This window comes from Giraffa tippelskirchi, chromosome 8 (assembly GCF_054371585.1).
Source record: "Giraffa tippelskirchi isolate mGirTip1 chromosome 8, T2T-mGirTip1v1.2.pri, whole genome shotgun sequence".
In the NCBI taxonomy this organism is placed as follows: domain Eukaryota; kingdom Metazoa; phylum Chordata; class Mammalia; order Artiodactyla; family Giraffidae; genus Giraffa; species Giraffa tippelskirchi.
The window spans coordinates 5,280,023-5,304,597 of NC_137282.1; the positions used below are offsets into that span (position 1 = coordinate 5,280,023).

The 24,575-nt window shown below is 40.1% G+C and overlaps 2 protein-coding genes across 6 annotated transcripts in view; one reads left to right on the plus strand and one right to left on the minus strand.

Moving 5' to 3' along the window:
• Positions 1 to 15,566, minus strand: part of TOP2B (DNA topoisomerase II beta) — a 60,457-nt gene extending 44,891 nt beyond the window's left edge. Inside the window, exons 1-4 of one of the 5 annotated variants that reach the window (XM_081521033.1) lie at positions 15,544 to 15,566; positions 14,919 to 15,013; positions 1,259 to 1,414; positions 225 to 315 (exon numbers count right to left, since the gene is read on the minus strand). In XM_081521033.1, the coding sequence (XP_081377159.1) occupies positions 225 to 315; positions 1,259 to 1,414; positions 14,919 to 14,978 (307 nt within the window). In that variant the 5' untranslated portion in view covers positions 14,979 to 15,013; positions 15,544 to 15,566. Of the gene's footprint in view, positions 1 to 224; positions 316 to 1,258; positions 1,430 to 3,883; positions 3,966 to 14,918 lie in introns of those variants that run through there. The other 4 variants (XM_081521037.1, XM_081521032.1, XM_081521031.1 and 1 more) reach the window with 4 other exon arrangements.
• RARB (retinoic acid receptor beta) overlaps positions 1 to 23,616 on the plus strand; it is a 1,227,259-nt gene extending 1,203,643 nt beyond the window's left edge. The window contains exons 10-11 of the transcript XR_014062369.1: positions 14,194 to 14,304; positions 22,062 to 23,616. The gene's annotated coding sequence lies outside the window, so the exon portion shown is untranslated. The remainder of the gene's footprint in view (positions 1 to 14,193; positions 14,305 to 22,061) is intronic.
• Positions 23,617 to 24,575: the final 959 nt, after the last annotated feature.

Below are 24,575 nucleotides of genomic sequence, written 5' to 3' on the forward strand. Positions count from 1 at the left end.
ATAAAATGCACACAGTTTACAGATGAACAAACCAAACACAAAGACATAACGTCCAGAAATATGAACATATTACAGCAGGTAACATAGATTTTCTGAAGAATATTTATATTCAACATAAAAACCTGAGACATACCTCTAAAATTTATGTTTGGCTTTACATACACAGGAACATTAAAAATGATATCAATAGAAACAAATGCATTAAATCTTAAACAAGTACTCACCCAAAATTTCATCAAAGATCTTGTATAAACCTGGCACAAAGGTAACCTCTCGGCAATTCATTCCTATATCTTCATCATATACCCACATAAGCTGCATTGAGAGAAAAATTCAAAAGAATTTATGGAGTAAAATTTTACAAAACATAAACCCGTATTTCTCATTTCCACTGTAAATACTTAGGTCTTCAAACTAGAAAAACATATTACTTCAGTCACAAGCAACCTTACTGAATCCATATTTAATTTAAATAGTCTATAAATTGAGAAATTGTTTGTTTTATACCAAGTCTGTATTCTTACTCATAAAGTCACCTTTAATGCAAGGCACCAAAAATTGTTAATAACTACTTAAATATGGAACTGGCCAGAAAGTTCATTCAAGTTTTTCCCCAAGGTGTTATGAAACATAAACGAACTTTTTGGCCAACCCAATAAAACAGGAAAAAAAAAAAAATCATATTTACTTTATACTTTTGCTTCATGTGTTATATTTTCCAATAAATAAGCAGCACAGAGTAAAACAACATGAATGCAGCATGATGTTAGAGTCAGACACCTAGCTATGAATCCCAGCTCTCACTAGTTAAGGGATCTGAGCAAGTCACTAAAAAAAAAGAAATCTATTTAAACTTCAGTGTCTTCATTGATAGAATGGAGGAAACAGTGCCTGCTTCCCAAGATTGCTAGAATCAAATATGATATTAAGTGTAAGCCAAGTAAGTATTAAACAATAGTCAATGTGTACACATAAATTCTATAACTGAAAATAAACCACAGCCAGAACTTAAGAACTTTAAAGAAGTTCATACAGCACCATTTTACTATACACTTCCCTACATTCTATACTCCTCAGTTTTTATCTCCTAGTTTTATAATCTCTAGTAGGAAATGAAGACATTTCTGCCTCTTAGATTGCTCTCCCTACTTTGTGTTATTACCAGAGACATGAAATTATGTATTCACAAACCATGTAATCACAAAAATGTTATTCAGTAGATACAGATATACATTTAATTTCAGTAAATAATAACTACCTGTGTCAATGGCTCCACTGACCCAATGTATGTATCAGGACGGAGGAGAATATGTTCGAGTTGTGTCTTTTTCTGATACACTCTCTCGACAGACAACTTCTTTGAAGAATCATTTTTGTTTGCAGTTTCTGACTCTTCCTTTTTTGCAGCATTGTTCTGATCAAAAAGAGTCTAAAATTAACCAAAAAATCAAATTTAAATAACCTATCAAAGGGTAAACTAAAATGTATACGGACACATGACATTATTTTGTTGTTAAAGAGAAAACCTATCTTTCAGGCTCATTTTTATTAAGTTATAAAAAAAAAATCAACCCTGAATATTCATTAAAAGGACTGATGGTGAAGTTCTAATACTTAGCCATCTGATGTAAAGAGTCGACTCACTGGAAAAGACGCTGATGCTGGGAAAGATTGAGGGCCAGAGGAGAAAGTGACAAAGAATGAGACGGTTGGATAGAATCACTGACTCAACAGACATGAGTTTGCGTGAACTCTGGGAGATAGTGAAGGACAGGGAAACCTGGCATGCTGCAGTCCACGGTGTCGCCAAGAATCGGACATAACTTAGCAACAAAAAGAACACAGGTCTATTTACTGACAGTTTAGTTCTTTTTGTAATATAGTGTGAAACTGCAGTTTTGACTGAACCCAGAAAGTAGGTCAACATAGACACCAGAACTGCTAAAACAGCCAACAACTATTCAATCAAGAAATCCCTAGTGGCTCAGATGGTAGAGCATCTGCCTGCAATGCGGAAGACCCGGGTTTGATCCCTGGGTCAGGAAGATCCCCTGGAGAAGGAAATGGCAACCCACTCCAGTACTCTTGCCTGGAAAATTCCATGGACAGAGGAGCGTGGTAGACTACAGTCCATGGGGTTGCAAAGAGTCGGACACGACTGAGCAACTTCGCTTTCTTTCACTTTCAATTCTATAAGATACCAGATTAATGTTGTAGTCCTCAAAACTTTCCCTGGGAAGAAGGACTTCCCTGGTGGTCCAGTGGTTAAGAATTCACTTGCCAGTGTAGGGGACACAGGTTCAATCCCTGGTCCAGGAAGATCCCACATCCCGCAGAGCAACTAATTCCCGCGCTCCACACGAGAAGCCACTGCAGTGCGAGGCGCAAGCACTGCAACTAGAGGCAGCACTGGCTCCGCCACTGAAGAGCCCAGCGCACAGTGCAGACCCAGCGCCGCCAAAGGCAGTTACGCCATTAATGCCTAAAAACCTTCCAAGGAATGTCCGTTCTTATCAGGTTATAGGTTGGCAAGGACTGAACCTGGCTGACTGCGGGGGTCCCAAAAGCTCCCAGATACAAGTTCCCTGACATTAAGCTACTGAAGACTACAGTAAAGAGGGGGCAGAGATAGTAACCTATGTAGTTAGTGTATGTAATTCTCTTCTTTGCCAATTCCATGGAGGCAGAAGTTGTCATTCTAATTCTTACAGCAGATAAGGACTCCAAACAAAAGTTTCCACAGGCTGCAGATTTCCCTGCTTTTTTAATAGCAGCAAGGAAAACATCTTTCTACTTCTGGAATTCCCTAATGCTGACAAATTAGATATCTCACTAAGAGAGAGTTATTATGATGGCCTATCTTTTTTCTGAGTCCCAAAGTAATTCAAACATAAGACACAATGAGATATGTTCATAGGTCTTTGAATTTTAGTAGAAATGAAATAGAAGACAAACAATGGGAGATGGAGAGATTTTGTGCATTTCAACAAGCAAGCAACACATCACTTCAATTTGAGACTTAAACATATCCATACCATCATCTTTACAGTTATTATTTTTAAAAGCACGCCAAATGTACATTTAAAAATCAAAATACATGACCTCTGAGTAGACTAAACCTGAGCAAGCTTTTAACAAACAAAACCTATGGAAATCCAAGCATCAATTATAATCTTCCAATGCCATAAATTTTACATAAAATTAAAGAGATTTTGTTACATATTCTTTGATTTATATGGTTACCCATTAACACTGCTCAGAGTCCATTAAAATAGCTTTGGACATAAGAAAATAATTATTTCATAAAGTCTTCATATTCTGTTTCTGTCAAGTTAGTTGGATGATGAACTAGCAGGCCAGAAAAATGAACTATATTTTTAAAATGTCCGTCTCCAAATTTCTAATGATGTTCCTCGCTTTTTGAGATAATTAATAGAAATTAATTTAACAATAAAAACATAACTGACTTTCAATGGATCCTCAGAAGAGTTAGAACAAATACTATAATTACTAAGATCACATTCTTTAAGTGCTTAAAAATAATAAATACCATGCATTCAAAGGTGGATAACAGTAACCTCTTACCATTAACTTAGAACTGTTTGCAATTTTGGCATAAAGTTATATGGAACTTATAATAACCATGCAAGTAAAGGCTTTCCTATCTCAGGCTACTGGTCCAAAACAAATCCCACCACAAAGAAAACATTTGTAAGATTAGACTCGCACAAAGGCCCAGGGTTACCTAATCTGGCATTTCGCCCTGATAACACTGAGATACAGCCCAGAGGGTCACAAACAGTCAGACATGACTGAAGCAACTTAGCATGCACGCATACACGCAAAGTGGCACACAGGTGTGGAAAACAGGGTGCAAACCTACCTCACTCCTCCTCCCAAGTGGGTTCATGAGAATAGGGAATGCTTGGTTTGCACCTCCAGATCAATTTCAAAAAGTTGTCATTTTTGCTAGAATAAACCCTCAAAAGTCAGAGACTATACAAAAAGCAGTCGGTTTTGTCAGATTACTATCTGTAATTTTCTGGAGGAATAATACATAAATATTAAAAAATAAGTGTGATAATATACTTAAACCATTTTATGCCAAAATATTTCTTCCTAAGTATCATACGACAGATGTTGAGGAAAGGAGAAAAGGTATCATTCTATCTCAAGTAGTGAAAAGCATTAAGGAATACACATTATCTATAGACTATCACAATAAAACAGATGGCTTATAGATATTTCAAACCAATTCACAATGAAGATTTTAAATAATTTCAAAACTTCATGTAAACCTTTAAACCTGACCATTTCATTGAGTAAACACTTTTAATTGCCTAAACCAAAAAGTAGGTATGTTAATTATAAATTTCTCTTACTATAACTTTTATATGAAATTGCACATAATCAAGTATTTTTAAATCAGTAGCTTATTAAAACTATACTGTTTAGGGCTTCCCTGATGGCTCAGTGGGGTAAAGAATCCACCTGCCAGTGCAGGAGACAAGGGTTTGATCCCTGGTCTGGGAAGCTCCTATATGCCGTGCAATACAACTAAGTCTGCAAGCCACAACTCCTGAGCCCTTATGCCCTAGAGGCTGTGCTCTGCAACAAGAGGAGCCACCACAATGAGAAGCTCGCACGCCACAACTAGAGAGTAGCCCCTGCTCGTAGCAACTAGAGAAAATCCTGCAGAGCCATAAATAATTGCTTTATAAAACTATAGTGTTTAGAGAATAGTTATAAAAACATATTAAAAAATGTGAGTCCATTTTCATCAGAAGAAAATTGCACACAATACATACATGCCTAGGGAAAATATGAAATATACCCAACAGAATAGCCACAAAAATTACTAATGAGAAGTAGAAATGCTTTTCACTTTCTCTTCTGAGAGACATTTTCTAATGTTCTACAGTGAACATATATTAAAGCATTTTGAAAGCTTATTAATTCATGTCTATGAAACCATAATTAAGCTGGAGTCATACTGAAGGTCACCTCTTTTCTAGAGGCACTGTTTGCACTACTTACTACTTCTGCAGCCCCCACTTTCTCACTAGGATCTAGGCAAAAGGTAAGAGAAACCAGAACAAGAAGCCCAGGGGTCCTGGCAATGGGGTCCTGGCAGGAGTCCACACTGCGGTCGGATGTATCTGTACCTTCCTACCCTCCACAAGCGGCCGCCTGCACTACTCACTGACTCCAGGCAGTAAACCCAGGAGGCTCTCCCCTGAGAGGTCTATCAGCTTTTCTGAGAGAAGCCTGGATTAATGGTCTCTAGCAGCTCCTGTTTATTATTAGAAAGTTGCCCCCTGAATATTGTCCAAGCCATTAAAAATCAAAATCTGAGGGGAAGGGAAGAGAGGGCAACTCTGTACCCTTCAATGGGATGACCTCATCCCTTGAACCAACAGATGTAAATACAACATCCTTAGCCTCAGAACAGAGAAATTAAATGAAAAAAGTTCACTGATCACTTTCGCCACAGTAATTATTACCACTATCTCAAGCTCTTAAAAAGAAAGTCACTCTGAATAGAAATTCAGTTTAAACACTGTTGCTGATAATATTTAGAAAAAAGATCAAGAAATTAGCTTCAACAAAAATAGTCCATCAAACTCACATCTACATGTTTATAAAAAGCACTGTCAATCCCGCACATGAGAAGGAGAATGATGCATATTCGATACCTCTGCATGCAGAGGCGCTAAGTCGTGTCCGACTCTTTGCGACCCCATGGACTGTAGCCCTCCAGGCTCCTCTGTCCATGGGATTCTCCAGGCAAGAATACTGGAGTGGGTTTCCATGCCCTCCTCCAGGGGATATTCCAGACCCAGGGATCAAACCTGCATCTCTTACATCTCCTGCATTGGCAGGCAGATTCTTTACCACTGTGCCACCCAGGAAGCCCCTTCAGTACCTATAGGCTAAGAGAATTACGTGTATTTTCAACATTGAAAACAAGAAGTCTTCTGATTAAAAAATGATTCAACTTTTTCTTATCCTGTATGCTCACAGTATTTGTACTATGTAAAAGTAGTATTTGTTTTATAGTATCTTGTACTATAGTAAAAACTGCACTAAGTATTTCACATTGAATAAAAATTAATGGTATGCCCTCAAAAATAATCAACTACCAAGAGCATTCTGAATAAATTTTCATTAGGGTTTGATAAAACTGAAATCTTAGGAGTTAAGTTTATTTTATTGTCTTTGTGTGGATAAATCAAATGATTTATAGCAGTAAATAATGGAATCTAAGCACTCAGGGCAACATTTTCACTCCCACATATAACTAAAGGCAATGAAAATGCAAAATAAACCCATGTTAAAACATTCTCCATATATCTAACAATTTTGATTTGTGATTAATCATTTGTGATTTATACATATGATGATGCCATAATTGACTTTTTCTAAAGTTCAAAAGCTGACTGCCATGTTAGACAATGCACTAATGCAGAGAGTTTTTAAATTATAACAAAAATGTCAAAATATATAAAAATCTATTTTAAAATATTAATCCATTTTATAGCATTTTTGCAATATTGCTAACTTCTAATAAAAGAATATAGATTTAATAATTATCAAAGATGTAACCTTTATCAAGAATATTTCTCAAGTACTAGAAAAGAAAAAAAGTTCAATAAAACAAGCTCCTAATTTCAGAAAGTATGTACCAAGATCATTCTGTAAAAAGACAAAGATTCTTCCATTTACATAGTGGTCACCTGATACACAGCAATTTGGGGCAATCACTCATAGTTTGCTTTTCTGTGGGAGAAAGAACTGCTGCCAAAGAGGGGAAAGGAGATGGTTTGCCAGTTGCAAAAAAAGGAACTGAGCCACTCCTTCATACTAGAGGCAGAGAAATTTCACCATCACCAAGCCAACCAGAGGTGGACCAGCGAAAGCTTAGCAACAACCCTCTTCTATCTTCTACAAAGACTCCCTCAGAGTCCATGTTACAATTTCATAACAGTGCCTCCTCTTCTCTCCCTCAAGGCTGCCATGCTTTGATATTCATTTTATCACCCATATAACCCTCACCCATATAACCATGGAGAGGGCCATGCTATCTACCCACCATTAATAAAAACAAAAATCACAACATGTCTCCAGAAATGCCCTCTCAAACCAAGGGGCAGGAGAGAAGTTAGAAGATGAGGGATACTTTAATATCATAAGAAATGTTTAAATGTCCACAGTGAAAATAAAAAATACTTTCTCTAAAAAGAATCCAAATCAGAAAGAAGTAAAATTGTCACTAATTGAAGAGGAAATGATATTATGCTGAGAAAATCCTAAAGACTCCACCATAAAATTATCAGAACTAACGAACAAATTTAGGAAAGCTGCCGGATACAAAACCAAAAATCCACTGTTTCTGTAAACTAACAGTGAACTGTCAGAAATGGAGAAGACAACCCCACTTATAATGGCAACAACAAAAATTAAAATACCAGGAATATATATATTATACATAACATATAATAATATATACAATATATAATGTAATATATAATAATATATATATATAGTGTGTGTGTATATGTATATATATATCATATATACTCTGTGCAGCATGCAGGATCTTAGTTTCCCAACCAGGGATCAGACCCACACCTCCTGCAGTGGGAGTGTGGAGTCTTAACCACTGGACGGCTAGGTGAGTCCCGACCTAGGAATAAATTTAAACAAGGAGGTAAAAGACCTCAATATTGAAAACTATAAGACACTGACTAAAGAAATCAAAGACAAAAACAAATGGAAAGAAATTCTATGTTCATGGATTAGAAGAATTAATATTGCTAAAATGTCCAATTTCCCAAAGCAGTCTTGCAGATTCAACGCAATTCGTATCAACATTCCAACACTTTTCACAGAAATAGAATAAACAATCTTACAATTTATATGGAACCACAAAACTGAACTGTCCAAGTAATCTTGAAAAAGAACAAAGCTGGAGCATCACACTCCCAAATTTAAAACTTTATTATAGGGACTTCCTGGGGGCTTCCCTAGTGGCTCAGTTGATAAAGAATCTTCCTGCAATGTAGGAGACCCAGGTTCAATCCCTGGGTTGGGAAGATCCCCCGGAGAAGGAAATGGCTACCCACTCCAGTATTCTTGCCTGGAGAATCCCATGGACAGAGGAGCCGGGCAGGCTACAGTCCATGGGGTTGCAAAGAGTTGGACACGACTGTCCAACTAACTTTCACTTTTCCCTGGCAGCGCAGTGGTTATGACTCTGCACTCCCAATGCAGGGGAACTAAGATCCCACATACCCCATGGCACAGGCCAAAAAAAGTAAAAGAAACAAAAGCTAACTATGTTACTATTTACAAACTAATATGGTAATCAAAATATTATGGTAATAGCCTTTAAAAAAAAAAAAGACACAGATCAGTGGAACAGAATAGACCCCAGAAATAAACCCATGCCTATATGGTCAATAACTTTATGACAAAGTTGGCAAGAATATACACTGGGAAAAGGACAATCTCTTCAATAAGTGCTGTTGAACGACTCCCCTGGTGGCTCAGTGGTAAGGAATCTGCCTGCCAGGGCAGGAGACAAGGGTTTGATCCCTGATCTGGGAAGATCCCACAGGCCACAGAACAAGCAAGCCCATGCGCCACAACTACTGAGCCTGTGCGCTAGAGCCTGGGAGCGGCAACTACTGAAGCCCCAGGCTCCCCAGAGCCCATGCTCCACAATAAGAGAGGCCACCACAAGGAGAAGCCCACACAGCAGCTAGAGAGGAGGTCCCACTCACAGTGACTAGACAAAGCCCTCTCTCAGCAACGAAAACCCAGCGCACCAAAAATAAAGTTACAAATAAGTGGTGTTGAGAAAAAAAGGACAGCCATATGGAAAAAATGAAACTGGACCCCTATCTTACACCATACAAAAAAAATAACACAAGATGATTAAAGACTTGAATGTAAGACCTGAAACCATAGAAGTCCTAGAAGAAAACCAGGAGTACACGCTGTGACATCAGTCTTGGTGATGTTTTTTTTTACTTGACCCCCAAAGCAAAAATAAACATGTAAGACTACAACAAACTAAAAATCTCTGCACAGCAAAGAAAACCATTGAACTTAAAAGGCAAACTACCAAATGGGAGAAAGTATCTGTAAACCATATACCTGATAAAGAGTTAATATTCAAAATATATAAAGAATTCAAACAACTCAAGAGCAAAAAATAGATTCATTGAAAACCGGGCAGTGGATATAATAGACATTTTTCCAAAGACGACATACGGTCAACAGGTATATGAAAGGTGCTCAATAGCACTAATCTCAGGGAAATGAAAATCAAAACCACAGTGAGATACCACTTCATACCTGTTAGAATGGTTATTATTGAAATAAGTATTGGCAGAATGTGGAGAAAAGGAACCCTTGTGTACGTTGGTGTACATTCTGTACACTGGTGTAGTCACTAAAGTCCCTGAGAAAATTCAAAATAGAATTACCATATGATCTAGCAACTCCACTCCTGGGTATTTACATGAGGAAAATGAAAACACTAATTTGAAAAGATATATGTACCCCCAGGTTCACTGCAGCATTGTTTACAAAAGCTAAGACAAGGAAGCAACATAAATGTCCATCAATGAATGAATGGATAAAGAAAATGTGGTGTTTATATACAGTGGACTATTATTCAGTCATAAAAAAGAATGAAATCTTGCCATTTGGAACAACATGCATAGATTTAAAGAGGATTCACATTTAGTGAAATAAATGAGACAGAGAAAGACAAAAATACTGTATGATCTTACTTATATTTGGAATCTAAAGCAAACCAAAAAACCAATCTTTATCTATTTATTCATAGATACAGAGAACAAATTAGTGGTTGCCAGACTTGAGGGCAGGGAGGGGAATAGGTGAAGGTGGTCAAAAAGTACAAACTTCCAGTTATAAAATATTTAAGTCCTGGGATGTAATCTACAGAAAGGCAACTAACAGTACATGTTGTATAGTTAATACTACTGTGTTGTTAACAGTAGGTTTTTAAAATTTCATCACAAGGAAAAAAATATGTAACTATGTATGGTGATATTAACTAGGCTTATTGTGGTGATCATTTTGCAATACAGAAATTTTCTCTGACTCAAAAATGAAAATACTAATCATTGGATTTTTTTAAATATAAAGAAGGGGAACACAAGTGTGAGTGTGTGTGTGCATGCACGTGTGCACACACATGAGCACTCATCTAAGTTTACTGTGTGCAAAGCATTGTAGGAATTAAATGAATACTCTCAAGCCTCATAAAAGTTCCAGGAAGTAGGCACTACTAATGATGATTCCCTTTTTACAGCAAGGAAACTGAGGTTTGAAGAATTTAAGCTAATAAAGTTAGTATGGAAAAGCTGAATTATGAAACCAGGTGGTATGATTTCGTAGCCCATATTCTTAAAAGGCATCATGCTTACAATGTTATTCAAAATACTTACACCTTGAAAAGGAAGTGTACTCCCCAGCCTTTCATGTCAAAGTAAAAGAAAGGTTATTAGAAAGAGGTATACATATACACATATTTCTCAGGAGGCTTTTCTCTTTTTACCCTGTGATATCACCATATCAAAGACAAATTGCTTTGGTTGTAACTTTTTAAGCAGGGGAATGTGTAAAGGATGGTTAAGAACATAGTGAAAGTGAAGTGAAAGTCGCTCAGTTGTGTCTGACTCTTTGCGACCCCATTGACTGTATAGTCCCTGAAATTCTCTAGGCCAGAATACTGGAGTGGTTAGCCTTTCCCTTCTCCAGGGAAACTTCCCAACCCAGGGATCAAACCCAGGTCTCCCACATTGCAGGCAAATTCTTTATCAGCTGAGCCACCAGGGAAGCCCAAGAATACTGGAAAGCGCAGCCTATCCCTTCTCCAGTGGATCTTCCCAACCCAGGGGTCGAACCAAGGTCTCCAGCATTGCAGGCAGATTCTTTACCAACTGAGCTATGAGGGAAGCCCATAGGGCTGGTTTAAATACCACCTTTGCCTTAGCCATGTAATTCACACTTTGTTACCTAATCTGTAAGCTCCTGTTTCCATCTCTGGAAATGGCTATAATTTTACTGATCTCCCCTCTTCTTTAAAACTGGGTCCTATTTATATTAAGATTTTTAAAAACACAGAAGAGGTGGGTTTTTTTTTAACATACTTAGTAAAATGCAACTGTTGCTACCAGTATTTAATGTATCTGAAACTATTGGTGAACACACTTCTATTCAGAAAAGTTAGAACAGTCTATAAAAACTGTTTCTAAATACTGCAATTAGTTACTTGAGAATGTATCTAAAGAACATTGCAACCTAATCACTTGTCCTAAGGGCAGAAGACTTTTCAGGAAGTTGGTATGTCAACTATCTAATTGGTTAACAATAAGTTTGGACTAAGTATCCAGCTTATTGCTAAAAACTATAAAGGATACGTGGTCTCTGACTTTAAGAGCTGATAATCTAATTGTTAAAACAAAGGTATCACTCCGTGAAAGTTACATTAAAAAGAAGAACATTTATGTTTTATGATCCATAAGGGTAACAAAACTTTGGTGAGACTCTGTGCTGGCCTTGACGTGTTGTCTAGACTGGTAAAAAGAAGAGGAAGAGGCAGTCCTGTTGGAAGACAAGAACACAAAGGGACAAAAACAAGCGTGATGCCCAGGGGACGGTGAAGAGGTAAATCTAACTGTGAGGACACTATGGAATAAATGTCAATTGGAGCACAGTTTATAAAAAATTGACTTGAAAGTCTGGTTCAGGAGTTTAGACTTACAAAAATAAGCCACTAAAGCAAAAATTTTAATACAAATATTTAAACAGTATATATATACACAATCATGTTTCCTAAACTAGAAATATTCATGGTCAAAAAAGTTTTATATTTCATTCAATTTTACTTTTAAAAAACTCCATGGTTAACAGTAATTTTATACTTAAGAAACTTATATTTTATAAATACTGAAATATTTACAAATAAAGTGGATTTGCTTTGCTTCAAATAATGAGAAAGGGAAAGGTGAGTGACCTCGAGCTGATGACCACTAAAGCCTGATGATAGAGTCTCCGCATCATTCTGGCCATCATAATTGTATAGGCCTAATATTTTCCATTATAATGTTCTTTTTAATCTACCAAATTAGAGTAGTACTGGGAAAAGATGAGTATTCATAAAGAGATTAACTGTATTTTAATATTTCCATACATTTTTTGCAACCACTTAAACATGATAAAAGACCGACTGAATGAAATAGATTATTAGTCTACAAATCAAACTTAACAAACTAAAAATTAATTCAAGAAATTGTTTGCTTTGGAGAAGCCTTCACTGCTGTTGTCATTTTTTACTCAAAATAGTTCTATAGTACTTATATTTTTCACTTTTTAATTTAAAAAAAAACTTAAGATACTGCAAATCAAACATAAACCCAATGCACTGTTAAAAGAAGTTAATAATTTTAAACCACTGTGCTTTGTGGGTTCAGATACTGAAATGTAAACTTTTGTGAAGTGACAATGTTAACACTACCTAGTAACACACATCCCAACACGTGGCATTACCACAACCCCAGCTCCCTAAAAAGAATATCAGGGACTAATTCCATTTTTATTTCTTCCCATTACCCACAAAGAGGTAGCAACATAACATGTTTCAATAAAGCAAGCAAAATTAACCATCTCCAGAAATAGATGACTTCCGCAACAAATCCCTGAACTCTTGGCAAAGGAGTAAAATGCTTTCACTCTGGCTCAAAGATACTCTGTGTGAAAGCGACTTTACCCTTCTTCATGTGTGCTTCTTGAGCTTCACTGACAAAGGCAAACATTTATTAAGCCCAGCAATGTGCTACATATATTGTCTCATTTAATTATCAATGCAACCTTATTTTACAGATGAAGAAATAGGTTTAGAAAGATTATGCCCCTTTCTGCAAAGTCCCAGTGACTGTTAGAGACAGGATCCAAATCTACCTCAATCTGACAAAGTCCATGTTCACAACCACTTCCCTATATTGCCCCCAATAAAATTAAACTATGGCCTATAGTCAATGATGAGTATTATGGACATAAAGATGCCCACATAATCTGACTTAAATTTAAAGCAAGCATCAAATCTTAAAGTGAACTTAGGGAGTGATTACCTTTTTAACAAAGTTCTAATTCAACAAGAGGAGGATATAATTTATAAATAAAAGAGTAAGTGAATTTTACTTTAATTTTATTCTATTTCCCTTAATAGTTGTTATAATGAGAAAATATTTAATCAGTAAGTCAATTTTAGTTTCAGATGAATTTTTCTGATTTTGAATGAAATCCTCTAAGTTTCATCAAACTTTTTATATGAATGAAAAGAAAATTTTCTATTGAGTGTGAAAGAAAAAGTGGTCTTTCAATCATCTACAAAATTAACTAACAGTAAACAAACTACCGCTTTTAACTGTTAAAGCTAACCAACTCAATCTTGGAGAAAAATATTTACCATTACAGAGAATCAGCAGTTCTCAGAGGAAACACTGATCAGGCCTCAACAGTTCCAAACAGTGAATGAGAACCATCTGGCTAACACAGAAGTGTTGCTATTTTCAGAAGTTGTTTGCTTTTAGTAACAAGGGTAAAAGGCCCCCACCCCCATGTTCACAGGGATGGCTAACTTATTACCAACACTTTCTCTTTCCTGCTCTAGTCTATTCATGCATACTATACATTACTGAAGTAACATGCAAAAATTCGGAGAGATCCAGCAATGGCAGTCTGCACCTTGGCTTGCAAACATAAACATATCCTGTTATCAGCAACATCCTTTTTACAAGGAATGCTTTTCAATATAGCAGAACTGCTATTCACCTCACCTAACCCTCACCCAAACAAAAACAACAAAAAAACAACGAAGAACTTTCTAAAAAAAACAAAACAAAACAACGCCAATACGAAAGTTTCTTTAGGTGCTTTGAAAAAGGGAAGGTCCATCGAAAAAGTCCCTGGGAAAACGTAAAGCTTTTTATTTTTCTCCTGGATACACAGCCCGTTGGCTAAACTGGGCTGTGTGTGTATAGGAAGTGACCCTAATCTGAACTCGGTGCTGAGCAAGTGAAATGCGGGTGAATTATCGATCTGCCGTGGGAATCGGCTCCCTCTAAGGTCTTCTCTCCTCTATTACTTTGCCAGCAGGAACTGAGCGCCGCCGCGAGCCTTCAACTCCAGGTCGAACCACTCGGGTCACCTCTCCAACACTCCCCGCGGAGCCCCCACCCCGTCTGGCCTGCGATGCTGACCCAGGTAAGCGCTTCTTTTAATAATCCCGCCGTGACAGATGGACGCCCTACAGTGTAACATTCACTGCTGCGGACAGCATGCCCAACGCGCTTTCCACCCGGCTAGCCTCTCGAGGCCGAAGGGTACTGGCCCGAGCCTAGTGGCCCGGCCAAACCCGTTCTCTTCCGAGAGGAGGGCGTCGGACGCGGTTCAGCATTTACAACACAGGCACACGCGCGCGCGCACACACTCGCGGGCGGGCGCCTCTCCGGAGGCTCTCAGGACACACCTCAGAACACGGACACACACGCCCCTCGCCCCCAGTCCCGGGGAGCCCGGGGAGCCGGGGGGAGGAGCAGAGACTGGGCTCCGGGCGCTGCTGATGGACGGCTCATCGCCCCAAGTTTCAGGTGCGCGTTGCGCGCTCGAACCTCCGCCGAGGCAGAGAAGAAAGAAAGGGGCGGGCGGGGGTTCGGCTGGCAGCCGCCCCGACGGGGCGCGCGTCCGGGGGGCCGGGTTTCCCTGTCCTCCCGCCCTCCTCCGGCCGGGCGGGGACCCTCCTCCCCGCCACCCCCGGCGCCGCGGGCGGGGAACAATGCCGCGGCCCGGACCCCCACCCGCCCCGCCGCCCCACTCACCACCCAGGTCAGCGCCCCGTGGCCGCCGGCTCCCGCGCCGCCGCCGCCCGCCTTGGCCATGGCGCGCCTCCTCCGCTCCGGGCCCGAGGCCGCCGCTCCGCCGCCCGCCGGCCGCCCGGCCCCCCGCTCCGCTCCGCACCGACCGCGCGCCCGCCGCGCTCCTAGCGGCGCCGGCCCCCGCGCCCCATCGCCAAGCCCGGGGCGGACGCCCGGCCGAGCCTGCTGAGGAGGCCGCGCCGCCCGCCGCCCTCAAACTCGAGGCGCGCAGCCGCGGCGCCCGGGCCTAGAGCGGCCCTGAAGAGGCGGCGCCGGAGCAGGAAGCGCCGAGGCCGGCGGTGGGCGGCGGCGCGGCCTCCTCCCCGCCCGGACGAGGCCCCGAGTGCGGGCGGCGAGCGCGGCCGGCAGGCAGGCGTCCGGACGCGGCGGGGACGCGGCGGCGGCGCCCTGTCTCTCCTCAGGCTCCGCGGAGGCCGCCCCTCGGGGAGCTGGAGCGAGGTCGCCACTGAAGCCGAAGCTGCGTGTGTCGGCCGCGTCGCAGCCCGACTTCCTCACAGCCCTTCGCCGAGACGGACAATAAGCGGAGCCGCCGCGGCCGCGGTCGCCTCCCTCCTGTCCGGCATAACACCGCACACACACTCGCACCCAGTGAGGGCTGGGGAGGCCGGCGGGGAGAGGGCGGGCGAGCGGCCTGCCCCGCTGTCACTCACGCCGCGGCGCCCAATCGGGGCCCTGTCGCCAAGCCTCTCGGCCTATCCCAAAATTCCAAGCCCCCCGGAGGGGCGGGACCCGAGGGGGGGAAACGTCATTGCGGGTAGCAACCGAAGGGAAGACTTGGGGTTTTTGTGTGTGTATGTGTGTGTGTGTGTATGTGTGGTATCTCTGAGGGGTTTTTCCGTTTGAAGGCTGCGCAGGGGCTGCTGCCAAGGGTCACCTGAGGGCGGCGAAGGATAAGCCTCGACTCGGTTTTGAATCCGCCAAGCTTGCCGTTTCCTCTAGACCAGCGGGAGAAGCGGGGTGCTCCTCGGCCCGGGACCGCGGGAGGGGGCCAGAAGAAGCCGGGGGCGTCCCAAAGGGAAAGTATTTTTAACGAGAGGTTGTGACCGCCGGCGGGACGTTGCAGAGCGCTGGTGCGAGAAGGGGCTCCGGGTGAGCGCCGCCGTGAGAGGAGCCTCCCCTCAGACCTGCCCTTCCTCCATCTCCTCTCTCTCTCTCCCCCCACCTCACCCCAAAAGGGACCCGGCCCGTCTGGAGGAAAACCCGCTCTGAAGGAACTTAGATGACAAAGGGGGGCGCCGAGAACGTTCCAGGGAAAGGAGACCGGGAGGCGTGAGGGTTCGCCTCATCGGTGACCTTCTCTTTCCTCCAAACAATGAGAGCATGTCTCTGTCACTTTTGAGCCTCTTCCGTCCACAGCCGTGCCTCCTCCTGTCTTTAAGAGGGAGCACGTTTAACCTTTCAATGTCCCAGCGCACCGACCAAGGAATCGTGTCACTGACCTTAAAGCTTTCTAAGAAAATCACCCACGTAGCTTGCACCTCAGCCTGGCCGACGAAAATGGCTCTACTTCGGTCCTGCTCTTGGGGAGAAATCCATGCCACCCTGTGCCAGGCTGTGCCAGGGCTCAAGATAAAACCCGGGCCTTGGTTTCAAGTAGTTTATAACCTGGCTCCTGAGACAGCCTAAAAGGGAGCTAACTATCAACCAGCACGAGTACTTGAGGGCACGACGTGCCACCAAGTAGCTGGGACAAGAGAGCTTTTTAAGAAGGTGAAAACCTTATAGCTGCCTGGTGAAACGGTGTATTTTTGTGAACTTCCCAACTGTGTGTTTCCCCTCAAGGGAAAACAAAAATGTCTCGGGTCACAGCTTTCAACGGACTTCAGAATCTAAAGAGGTGGAGAACTCTGAAACGTGGAAATCATTTAAACATAGTTGTTCTTAATTAGCTCTCTAGCGACCATGTAATTTTGGCATATCTGGGACTTTAGTCCAGAACAGTGAAGCCTTTCTTTACCTTGAACTTGAGGTGCCAGCTTGTAAATCAGACCAGGGTCTAGTCTTGGGCTGAACCTGATCAGCTAAATATCCCTGCCTTGTTATTTTACCTTCATGGACCTCTCTGTTTGCACCTCCTTAAATTGAGGATTTTTGCTCTTGTATTTACTGTGTCTTTACTTCTTCAAAGTACACACATATTCTACAAGTTTGAAAAGGGGTAAATAATTAAGGGCTCTGAGGTTTTTTAATAAAGATATATGCATTAAATAGAAGCCAAGCTATAAAATTTATATCCATATCTTTTTCTTAAACATCAGTTTTCAAAGCTTTTCAATCTCAAATTTTCAAATGAATAAAATCATATATTCAAAAGCCAGATGGGTTAATGGAAATTCATGTTCATCTTTTCACTTGCTTCGTATGTGAGGTACTGAGGTCTTTAGCCTTCTAAGCATGAAGACACTCTAGTAAATGTAACTTGGTTTATTCTCTTAAAAATACTGACTTACCTAAAAGAATCACAAATAAAGGAGCTGTTGAATAGAAATGCAAATCAACAGTTTAAAGCAGAGCTTCACAATAAATGGGAAAAAGTACCTAGATCACAAGCTTCTCAGCTCCTGAAGACACAATGACCTGTTTAACCTCACGCAGCCAACAACATGTATTTATGATAAAAGTGATTGTATTGAACTTCAGTGCAGCATTCCCTTCTGGGACTTTGTCAAATAACTTCCATTTACTGAGTAATCATAGCAATAATTGCCATATTAAAAAGCTTCTATGAGAGATGATAGGCAAAACATTATCTGACATAAATTGTACCAATGTTTTCTTAGGTCAGACTCCCAAGGCAATAGAAATGAAAATAAGCAAATGAGACCCAATCAAACTTATAAGCTTTTGCACAGCAAAGGAAACCATAAAAACAACAAAAAACAAGAACAAAACCAAAGAGACAACCTACAAAGTGGAAGAAAATATTTGCAAACAAAGCAACTGACAAGGGCTTAATTTCCAAAATGTAAAAACAGCTCAGATTCCTCAACAACAACAACAAAGTCAATCTAAAAGTGGACAGAAGACCTCAGTAGATATTTCTCCAAAGAAAAAATAAAACTGGCCAATAAGCACATGAAAAAATGCTCAACATTGCTAATTATTAGAAAAGTGCAAATCAAAACTACAGTGAGCTACCACTTCACACAGGTCAGAATGGCTGTCATTAAAAACTCCACAAATAACAAATGCTGGAGAGGATGTGGAGAAAAGGAAATCCTCCTACATTGTTGGTGGGAATGTAAATTGGTACAACCACTAGGGAGGACAGTATGGCGCTTCCTTAAAAACCTAAACATAGAATGACCATATGACTTAGCAATCCCACTCTTGGGCATGTGACAGTCTGACTCTTTGTGACCCCATGGACTATACAGTCCATGGAATTCTCTAGGCCAGAATACTAGAGTGGTAAACCTTTCCCTTCTCCAGGGGACCTTCCCAACCCAGGGATCAAACCCAGGTCTCCCGCATTGCAGGCAGATTCTTTACCAGCTGAGCCACAAGGGAAGCCCACTCATGGGCATATATCAAGACAAAACTAATTCAAAAAGATACACACATCCCTATGTCCAAGCAGCACTATTTACAGTAGCCAAGACATGGAAACAACCCAAATATCCATCGACAAAGGAATGGAGAAAGACGTGGTGAAAAAAGTGAAAATGTTAGTTGCTCAGTTGTGTCCTTCTGTTTGTGACACCATGGACTGTGGTCACAGAACCCACCAGGCTCCTCTGTCCATGGAATTCTCCAGGGAAGAATATGGGAGTGGGTAGCCATTTCATTCTCCAAGGCATCTTCCCAATCCAGAGATTGAAGCCGGGTCTCCTGCATTGCCTGCAAATTCTTTACCATCTGAGCCACCGAAGATGTGGTACACATATACAATGGAATATTACTCAGCCATAAAAAAGAATGAAATAGTGCCATTTGCAGCAACATTGATGGTCCTTGTCATATTGAGTGAAATAAGTCAGACTGAGAAAGAGAAATATCATATATCATTTATATGTTGAATCTAAAATATGACACAAATGAGCTCGTCTATGAAATAGAAATAGACTCACCGAGAACAGACTTGTGGTTGCCAAAGGGGAGGGGGTTGGGGGAGTGATAGAATGGGAGGTTGGGATTGGCAGATATAAGCTGTTATATATAGAATGGATAAACAAGGTCCTACTGTACAGCACAGAGAACTGTATTCAGTATCCTATGATAAACCATAATGGAAAAGAATATTAAAAAGAATGTATATATGTATATCACTGCTGTACAGCAGAAACTAACAACATTGTAAATCAACATTTCAATTTAAAAAGCTTCTATATGTCAAGGTTTGTCTCATTTGTAATACTACTTTTTACTCATGTGTTTATTACATTTAAAGACTTACTTTCTGTCTCATAGCTAGCACCAGACAAAATGAAAAAATTGTACAATCAGTACCATTAACTGTCAAAATAAAGTCCTTTATTTAGTCAAGCTTTCTGAGTAGCTTCCGTAATCTAACTACTTCAGAATTTTTAGTCTTAGATCTTATGTTTTGCTATTGTAGCAATAAAAACATTAATGCCTATTACATGTTAGGTACTCAGGACCTCGTAATTCAAAAAGATTATGAGGATGTAGTCTTGGCCTTGAGTTTACACCTTTTGTAATATATTGATAGTTTTGAGATAAACTTTAACAATTCATGTGTATCCATTTGCTAGTCAATAGACAGTCCACCTGATGTGTCAAACATTTCATTGTGCTTATATACAGCAGATTTGTTAGTCAATAAATAGTTTTACTAAGAAGAGAGTAATTCAAAAGTATACTTTGAGATATGTGGCAAAATTTCAATAGAGTTTCCAATCAAATTACATCTTGTTCCACCACTGAGGTTCAGTTGGGAGGTGAGGGAAGAGGTGCTAATCTTTCACTCAGTGACATTTAACGAAGTTAATATTTGCATTCAAAATTCAGTGTCTGCAATGTTACCTCTCCCTCCCTCTCATCATATTAGCTTTTATAGACCAATAACACATACAAAGTTGCTGGGCAAAGAATAAGAACAATTCAGTAAACTCAACAAATGGTTTTCTAGATAATGACTATTGTTTTCAATGTAATTTACTTTGTTATATTTCCTGAGAAGTATATGCTCATGTTAAGGAAGAAAGCTACCATCAATGTAGCTGTTTGTGTTTCAGCATTTCTATCCTAAATATTATAATAAGATTATTAATTCTGAGACTAATTGTTCCAAGCATTTCCTAAGCATATTTTTATTTTTAAAAAGATACTTATGCACCAAAGATAACAGGTGTTTATTGATGGTGGAAGACATTAATGACCACCACATTCCTGAGTTATTACCACCACTGGGAAGACAGATAAAGGCTAACAGTCTTCAATTTCTACCTATAATAATTCTGGGAGGTTCGTTTTGTTTGACTTTTTGCTTTGAAGAAGTTTATTTTGATTGGTTTTGGCCAAGCCAAGCTATGCTGATCCTCTGGTGATAGACATCTTTAATTACTTGAACAGACAGAATGGACATTTTCACTTACTTTAGATGGTATAGATCAGACCTCTTAAATACTCTACTAAATTGTGTAATATGAAAAATATAATTAGCATGTGATTAGCATATCATTTAAAAGGCTGTACTTGGGCTTTGAAAGGGAATAACATTAGGTTCAGGCTTTCAAAACAGCATTTTGTTCTGAGCAAACTCCATCTTTGTTGTTATTCAGTTGCTAAGTCATGTCCAACTCTTTTGCGACCCCATAGACTGTAGCCTACCAGGTTCCTCTGTCTATAGGATTTCCCAGGCAAGAATAATGGAGTGAGTTACCATTTCCTTCTCTGGGGTATCTTACCAACCCAGGGATTGAACCCACATCTCCTGCTTGGCAGGCAGATTCTTTACCACTGAGCCACCACAGAAACCCAAACTCCATCTTGGGGAAGCCATCATTCACCTGACCTTCACCCACAGAACATGATGTGATCCTAGCATGTGTATCACTATGTTGTATTGACACTAGAAATCTCTGGAGAATCAAATTCAGTGACTTAGTAAGCTTCCAAGATTCAGATCTAAAGAAATAAGATAGCAGTGGCTTTCCTAAATCAACTATTTGCATTTCAGAAGAGCTAGGAACTCTAATGCTGGAGTTGTCAAGTTCTAAAGTATATTTTTTAATGTATAGGATATATTTTAAAATATCCTATATATTTTTTTAATGTAATGGAGGTAGTGCAGGCAGCCAGGGGTCAGGGCAAGGAAATGTGAGAAATTTCTACACCAGAAGAATCTAAGATGGAAAATTTTCAAAGTTAGAGGGGTTTCTGGAACAGAACAATAAAGATACCCATAGGTTACCTAAGGTGATAATTAAAAGTCAGAAGTTTGAAAACATTCCACCGTTTAGTGTACCAGTTAACAAAAAGCAACTGTTCCCTATTTCTAAAACAATTAAGCCCAGATTAACCCAGATATCTTATGTAACTGATACCTTTGATAGCTTTCTTCTTCACTTTGAGAGTGCGGTTTGAATGTGGAAAAATCCCAAAGCAAACCCAAGAATGCTAACTCTTTAAGGAATATATTTCTGGGTTAAACCTTGTTTGGGAAAACTGAAAGACCAGTCTGATCAGTAAATGGTACAATACACAGTGCTACTCAATCCTAGAAAGCCTGGCACATGGTAGGTATTCAACAAACAGCTTCTCAAAGAATGAATTTGAGGCATATCAAAAAGTTCCTCAAAGCAAAACATCTCACCCACCTTACAATGGTGCTGACACTTGGCCTGGATCCTTAAGTCTTGTTTCTTTAAGTGTTCTTGGTTGAATATCAGAGAGGAGAAAGTTGCTTACACTTTATCAGGCAGGGAGCCTGGGTTCCATCCCTGGTCTGGGAACTAGACCCCCCATGTGGAGCAACTCTGAGTCCATAGAATGCAACTAGAGACCTCACATGCCACAACAAAAGCTGATGATTCCAGGAGCCACAGCTAAGACCCACTGCAGCCAAATAAAAATATATATATATTTTCTAAAAATATTGATTAAAGCATTGCTCTTCTTTAGGAGTGAAAAACAGGATGGTACGAAGAGGGAAAGAAATGAGATTATGGAACCAGAAAAAAGAACTGGGGGAGGGGGCAGAAGACTGGCTGAAACTGAGTGGAGAAAGTGGAATATGTTCTGCTTATGGAAGATCAGCTGCAGCCCAGCCAATGCTGATGCTTCATTTTACGAAGAAGGAAGACCCCATCTATCAAGAACCCTGTTATCTGTTTAGGACAGTACTCGGCAGGCACTTTCACACATATTAGTTAACTTTCAACAACCCTAAGAGAATTATTAGCATTCCTATTTCATGGTCGAGGAAATTAAATGTCATAGAAAGTCACAGAGCTGAATAAATGATGGAACTGAAATTCAAACCCAAGTCTCTCTTGGTCCAAGCCACACCCTTTGGTCACACTGCCAAGTTGGCTAACATACTTGGCAATAGAGCCTATTTGGCAACGTGGTAGGAAGCTGGCAATACTGGTGAATAAATCTGGCCCTTGGTAAAACCCTTCAGTTGTTACATTTTATTGTTGAACTATGGTGACAAGCATCCATAATTTGTGTGACTGGTGAGCACTTTTGGAAACTAACCTGATTCTGCTTTATCCCACCTTGTTACAAAATAAGTTGCTTTTTGGAGTCAGTCCAAGAATCAAAGAACACCTGGATCTTGGACCTCTGAGTCCTGAGACATCTCTCCATCTACATGATTTTAAACCTTATAATAGAAATCCAGTCTTGTAATCATAGAAAACTCTCAAATGGTTAACTTTCAGATGTAGGGAAGGAAAATATAGAGGTACCAAGGGACTGGACTCGGATTCACATTCTGGAAAACTTCAAATTCATTTAGTAAAAGATACTTTAAGCAGCATTAAAAATTCTCAAGAGTGTTCAGTCATCCAGGGAAGACTTGTTTATGGACACTCCATCTATGATAAGAATAAATTACAAAAAGGCAAATAGGATTTCCCTGGTGGTCCGGTGGATAAGAACCCACTTGCCAGTGCAGGGGACACAAGTTTGATCCCTGGTCCAGGAAGATTCCACATGCCTTGGAGAAACTAAGCTCAAGCCACAACTACTGAGACCAAGTACTGCAACTACTAAAGCCTGCATGCCTTGAGCCCGTGCCCCACAAGAAGAGAAGCCACCGCCATGAGAAGCCCAAGCACCATAAACTGGAGAGTAGCCCCCACCCCAGCTAGGGAAGCCCACGCATAGCGACGAAGATCCAGCTCAACCAAAAACTATTTAAAAAAAAAAAAAGGCAAATAATTCTTACGTATTACATTTTTTCATCTCCCATTCCAGCATTTGCAAATGTTTGTCACATGCTAGCTCCTTGAGTCATTCGTGGATATTTTGGAAATTGTAAATCCCAGAAACCATGCACACTGCTGTGGAGTACCCATGGGTAAGAGATTCATCAGATACATGAGCCTCTAGGTCTCTGAGTGACCCTGCTGTGAACAGAGGCAAACTGATTTAGCTTTGCAACTGTTTACAGAGATATCTAGTAACATTGTTGAATTTTTGTTTCAATGAAAATACTTTCGGAAATGCAGCTACTTTTTGTATTATTTCTGTTATTGTAATGTGTTTATTTTACAAGTTTAAAAAGTATAAATATTAAAGCAAACAACAAAATGACCCCACAATTCCATCACTATTAACAATTTGGTGACATTCATTCATTCCTTTTGTGAATACTCAAAAACATACTTTCATACTTTTTTAAAGGGGACAACAATAAGTGCTAGTGAGTTCTTTAGAACTTAAAAAGGAGTTCCATCCTATCAGACGGGCTAACATTAAAATATCAACTGTTGGTGAGGACATGAAACAACAAAAAGTCTCATATATTGTGAGTAGTGTATAGCTTAGCAAAACTGCTTTGGAAAAGTTGACTACCAAACTGTATCTACCAAAGCTAAACATTTATATAGAATATGAACCGAAAATTCTAGTCATATACAAATAGAAATGCATACACACATAAGAATGTACAAAGCAACACTATCTGTAGTAGCCCCAAACCAGATACAACCAATGGTATACTGGATCTATCATATGTATGCACAACAGAAAACTGTCCAGCAATAATAATGATCACTGCTTCACCAACCAGAAATGTGTCACAAATGTATGTTAAGCTAAAGAAGCCAAACAAAGAATACATACTATATGATTCCCTTTATATAAAAATTAGACACTGGCCACACTAACCTGTGATGTTAGAAGTCAGGATGTGGTTGCCTGTAGGAGGATTCTGGGTGCTGGTAATTTCTATTTTTTGAACTAGAAGGTGAGCACATGATTACATTCATTTTGAAAGTTCATCCCACTGGGCATACTTTAATTTTATACTTTGCTAAATGAACTTTAATTAAAAAGTTTACTTTTGGGAACTCCCTGGCAGCCCAGTGGCTAGGACTTGGCACTTTCACAGCCAAGGGCTTGCTTTGTTCAATTCCTGGTTGAGGAACTAAAATCCTGCAAACTACACCACAAAAAAATAAATAA